Below are 4,934 nucleotides of genomic sequence, written 5' to 3'. Positions count from 1 at the left end.
AATGTGTACAGGCTACCACTGTGACTGGGTTTCAAGCCAGCTTTTCTGCATCTCCAACCTTGACCATGCTGGCTCTTTAATCTCCTGCCAGAAGGGGCAGAGCACCAGCTTTGCAACTTTGAAGTGGATGAAGTAAACTCTATAATGTGGGTTTTCCAAACAATGCTGTAAGTCAGGTTGGTTGCTCTGCTCAGAGTCTAAGCCATGGCCGCTCCATGGCCATAGTTTGTTGATGGGTCATGTCACCCATTTGTATGGCTTCTATGTCAGCTGTTCTCAGGTGCTATAATGTGGCTGGACATGACTGCACATTGTAGGCTGGTGGGGTGGAGATCTGGGATCTCTCGGAGTCTCTCTTTTTACTAGGGCTATAGTGAGACAGTCACAGCATACACCCTTTGATCTCAGAGAAACTGTGCAAATATAAAGTCTAAGGCCATGCACCTAAAAGACCCGGAGTGCTCATGAGCTGCTAAGAAACCAGCCTCAAAAACTTGCTGGCCAATCCAAATAGCATTTTATGGAAACTAGGAAGTCTCACCCAACGCTAGATTTATGCATCTTAAACAACAAAGATTTAGCATGGGAAACTTGAAAGGTGTGTGCTAGTGGGAAGGACCACCCTGTGTCAAAATCTGGGAGAGAATAAATCACACTTGTGAAATGAATGAAGCTAACAGCATCCATTTGTGCCAAGCTCAAGCAGAATTTTTATTGTTTCTCAATTAACAGCAGTGAAGCTGATGCTAGAGAAGAAGTCCCAGGCAGAAGGGAAACACAATTCGTATGAAATTATGCAAACCTTGGCTTCTCTCCCATGGCTTGGCATAGGCTGCCATGCTGGCTGGTGCTGTGGAGAGCAGAGGGGATGACGGTTTTGTGAGCTGGTTCCATGCTGCTGCAACTGTCACTGGCTGAATAGAAGAAAAAGGTTGCTTGTGTGCATGGCACAGAGTCACTGTGAGCAGGGACCATGTGTGGGGAGATCCAGGGGAGGGTTATGGTGGGAGAGAGACAGAAAGCCTTTCTGCAAGCAAATTTAACCTCCTACTTGACCCACAGTGGGTAGTTCTTCTCATTTGATGTGGGGGGGAAACTGAGGCAAAGAGGGAATGAGTGCTGTGAGGTCACAGTGACCCAGTGGGTGAACTGGGCATAGGTCCCAGCAGTCCTGAGTACCTGTGCTGTGCTCTGGCCACAAGACTGGGTCCCTCCTCAGCAATGAGTATGGTGGGGAAGCTGAGGATGATAAGATCTTGTGGAAGGTAGGTGACATTTTACAGTGAGTTGCTGGCTGGCCAACACAAATCTCTTCCCACAAAGCTATCTTCACTAGGAGATAGTGACAGATGTTGGAATGTCACTGTCTTGGGCTAAGCCTGGTCTTCAATGGAGGCAATATCTGTGTGGGTGCTAGGGAAGCCCAACAGCGCAAAGTCATCTGCAGGACTGGAGCCTCACAGAGGGTGAGAGCACATGAGTGCTCACATTTAAGGAGCCCCTACCCTTCCAGCAGTCTGTCTCTGGCAGCTGCCTGGGTAGTGCTCAGCCTGTAGAGGACAGAGTAGGCCAGAGATGGAAAGGGGAGGATTAAGGTACTTCAGTGGTACAAAATGCTGGTTTCTGCAGTCCAAGGCCAGAAGACATGCTCCCTGCTGCCATCCCAAGGGCTGGTCTAGGCTGCCTTATCACCACTGGAGGGTGGTGGAGGCTGGAACAGTCAGTCCCCTGAGCCCCTTGGAAATTAGTCATCCAGGCTTTGGCAATATTCCACATAGTCAAAGTCCTTTATAGCAAAAGTGACCTTGCTCCATTTCTTGTATTTTTTCCTCATGTCTGGCGTCTCCACCACAAAGTTTTCAATGGAGAGGTTAGGCAGCTTTACGCTCCGGAAAATCATCTCCATGCCCCACACCTGCAGAAACAATGAGGGTTATGTCACATGCCACAGACAGAGCTTATTGCTGACAGCAGAGTCACTCCCCCCTGCCCCACCTCAGCAAGGCAAGGGAGAAGAATCTGATCCAAGTTCCAAACCTTAGGTTTGATTCCTAGTTCATAATTTGTGGCCATCTTTATTTCAAGGGAGGCGAGCATGTATATTTTGCAAGCCTGTACACACACACCCCTCAGATCCAATTGGTAGAAGCTGAAACCAGACAAATTCAAATGAAAAATGAGTTGCCCACTTTAAGCGAGGCTAATTCATGACTGGAACAGTTGCTAACATTTCCAGTTCTTGGGATTTCATATCTTATACACTATTGAAGACCCCACCTATCACTTAAAAGTAATTCTGTTTCTATCATGTGTAGAGAAAGCTGGGACATGATGCAACCCCCTAATGGCACAGAGAACCACGATATCTGAATTTTGGGGGCTGGCAGCACTTTGATCCATAAGGGATGGGATGGATTCACGAGGGCTTGGGGTCCTTAAATCTACTTGTCTTTCTAGAACAGCCCATTTTTCTGGGGTCACTGACGTTCACAGGAAAGGAGAGTAATCGCTCACAACGCAGAAGCCTCTGGGTAAGACCTTCTGTCCTGTCTTATGCAGACAAGGGGATCCCATTGCTTCCTTAGCTTTAATTATAGACAAGAACCTGACCAATCCATGAACCACCTTGCCCAGACCTGCTGGGGTTTCTAAATGGTCACCCACCTGGCCACATTTCCTACAGCTGATGATGCTCCCTGGCTTCCAGTCCTTGAAGGTCCGGGGAATCTCCACCGGGTTGTTTGATGCCCTGTAGTAATGCCTGCAGGAAAGGCACAAAGAGCTGCTGCAGTGAGGAGCTGGCATGAGGGTGTGGGGGTGCTGTGATCACATGGGATTCACAGGGGAGCTGTCACCTAGAAAGAGGAGCCCCCCTCTCACTGCCCCTGCCAGTGTAGGGGACAATTCAAGGCACATGTACCTCCAAGCAGCACCCTAATTCTATCCCCAGAGCAGCCAGACATAAAATCGAGCCTAACGGGGTCAACAGTGAACTCCTGGTGCTTAGCAAGGTGGAGAGGACCTGAAGCCTCAGCTGAGAACGTGTGGTACCCAGTGGAGAGAGAGCAGGGAAGGGAAAGGGAAGCAGCTGTTTGCTGGATGCCAAGGGCAAGAGGGTATGTAACATGCCAATACTGGCAAGTTTTCTCAGATGCCCCCCCTCAGCCTGGTGAGCACTGGCTGGTGAACTGACTCACCCTCCCTTCCAGCTTGAGCTGGGAGCCCAGGGGCAGTGTGACATAGGATGAAATGTGTGGTACCCCCTGGGAACACGGGAGCTACTGCCTGCAGCTCTGACTGAAGGGAAGCCTCTGCTCGCTGGTTCCCTCCAATTCCCATGCCAGGCCCTCACTTGAAGTATGGGTTGATGTTGACACGGTGCATCTTCTCCACGACGCGCAAGTCACTGCCATGGCACACGGCTTCGTTGCAATGGAGGCAGTAGAAGCGGACAGTGTCTGGGTCATGCAGCTGCTGCTTCTGAACACGGTCCACCTTCATGATCTGGCTAATGATGGCTGCTTTCTGCAGCTCCCCGATCTGGAGAAGGAGGAAGGGCAGGAGAAGGAGGAAGGGCAGTTAAGCTGGGATGCAACAGACACCAAATTGTAGAGACATGGCTGACAGTGAGGGATTTGAGGCTCACCTAGCCACAAGCAGACAACAAGAGACAGTCAGAGAGAGCTACACAGCCCCAGAGAGAGACAGATGCACCATAAGAGACTTAGAGAGACAGCCACACACATGCAGCCTTGTGGCAAGAGACAAAGCCACAGGTACAGCTTCCAGGTTCCTCTTCCCCTCCCCAGCACTGTCTAAACCAGAGGTTCTCAACCTTTTTTAGCATCAAGGCACCCCCAGGAAAATGCCAGCTTTCACTATATTTTTGACTACTGAAAAATAACAGAGCAATTCTTCTGCTGCTAAAAACTCAGAGAGATGACAACAAAGCAGAATGTTTGATACATTGTGGATTCCTATTTGAAATCTCTAGGTTTATCTTTAGAATCATATGTAGGTTGAACACTTCAGTGATAATATTGTGTGGCATCCCATGGCACCCTTAAATGGATCTCATGCCACCCTGGTTGGGAATCACAGGTCTAACCCTCCCACCTGGGAACTGCTGCTGCTATTCCCAAAGGCTGGGGCAGGGATGCTTCATCCCTTGTTAACATAAACCATGGAGAATCCAAGCAGTATTGCTAGAGACTGAGGATAATGCAGCACTGGGGTCTAGGAGCCCCAAAGAAACAAGCCAGCACCTAGGGGCTGCCCTTCTGCCCCAAAAGGTACAAATACCAGTGAGACAGGACAGGAAATAGTGGGCTGAAATGGCAGTAAGGCACATGTAGGTTGGACCTGAGAAAGAACCATCTAGCCAGGAGGGTGGTTTTGCACTGGAAAAAACTGCTTAGAAGGAATGTGGAAGAGCAGACTAGACAAAGACTTTGCTGAGCTGGTTTAAACAGGGATGAGCCTGCCTTGAGCAGGGGATGGACTACATATACATGCCCCTTGTAGCTCTGTTTCACTCCATCTCTACCAGAAGCTGCTGGGCCCCTGTGGTCCTGGCAGTACACCTAGCCTCTACTCACCTGGTGCTGGTACTCCTGCTCAGGCATGGCCTGCACCTCCTTGATGGCTCGGGTCATGAGCTCTTCTAGTGTCTCATTGAGCTGCTCCCGGGAGACCTCTTTACTGTTGGCTTTAGCCAAGACAGAGTAAGTGCTGTTCTCAGCTCGGGCACGACCCCTGGCCTGTACAAACAGGAACAAACTTAGCCAGGTCACATCTGACGTCTCTGTCCAGGGGCTACCAACAAAGGAGCCTGTGGTGAAGGTGCTCCCTCTCACCCATGCTGAGAAGCAGGTCCTGGGAGAGATTTCTGATACCCCCTGGCAAGTGATGAGTGATGCCACTTGGTGTGTGCG

The 4,934-nt window shown here is 50.0% G+C and overlaps 1 protein-coding gene across 1 annotated transcript in view; it reads right to left on the bottom strand.

Annotated features, from left to right (window-relative positions):
- Positions 1-695: 695 nt before the first annotated feature.
- Positions 696-4,934, bottom strand: part of DHX58 (DExH-box helicase 58) — a 12,834-nt gene continuing 8,595 nt past the window's right edge. The window contains exons 10-13 of the mRNA XM_006032754.3: positions 4,599-4,760; positions 3,353-3,540; positions 2,665-2,761; positions 696-1,915 (exon numbers count right to left, since the gene is read on the bottom strand). Coding sequence (XP_006032816.1) covers positions 1,745-1,915; positions 2,665-2,761; positions 3,353-3,540; positions 4,599-4,760 — 618 coding nt within the window. The 3' untranslated portion in view covers positions 696-1,744. The remainder of the gene's footprint in view (positions 1,916-2,664; positions 2,762-3,352; positions 3,541-4,598; positions 4,761-4,934) is intronic.

Source organism: Alligator sinensis, unplaced genomic scaffold (genome assembly GCF_000455745.1).
Source record: "Alligator sinensis unplaced genomic scaffold, ASM45574v1 scaffold1377_1, whole genome shotgun sequence".
In the NCBI taxonomy this organism is placed as follows: domain Eukaryota; kingdom Metazoa; phylum Chordata; order Crocodylia; family Alligatoridae; genus Alligator; species Alligator sinensis.
This window is presented reverse-complemented; position numbering and strand designations above follow the sequence as displayed.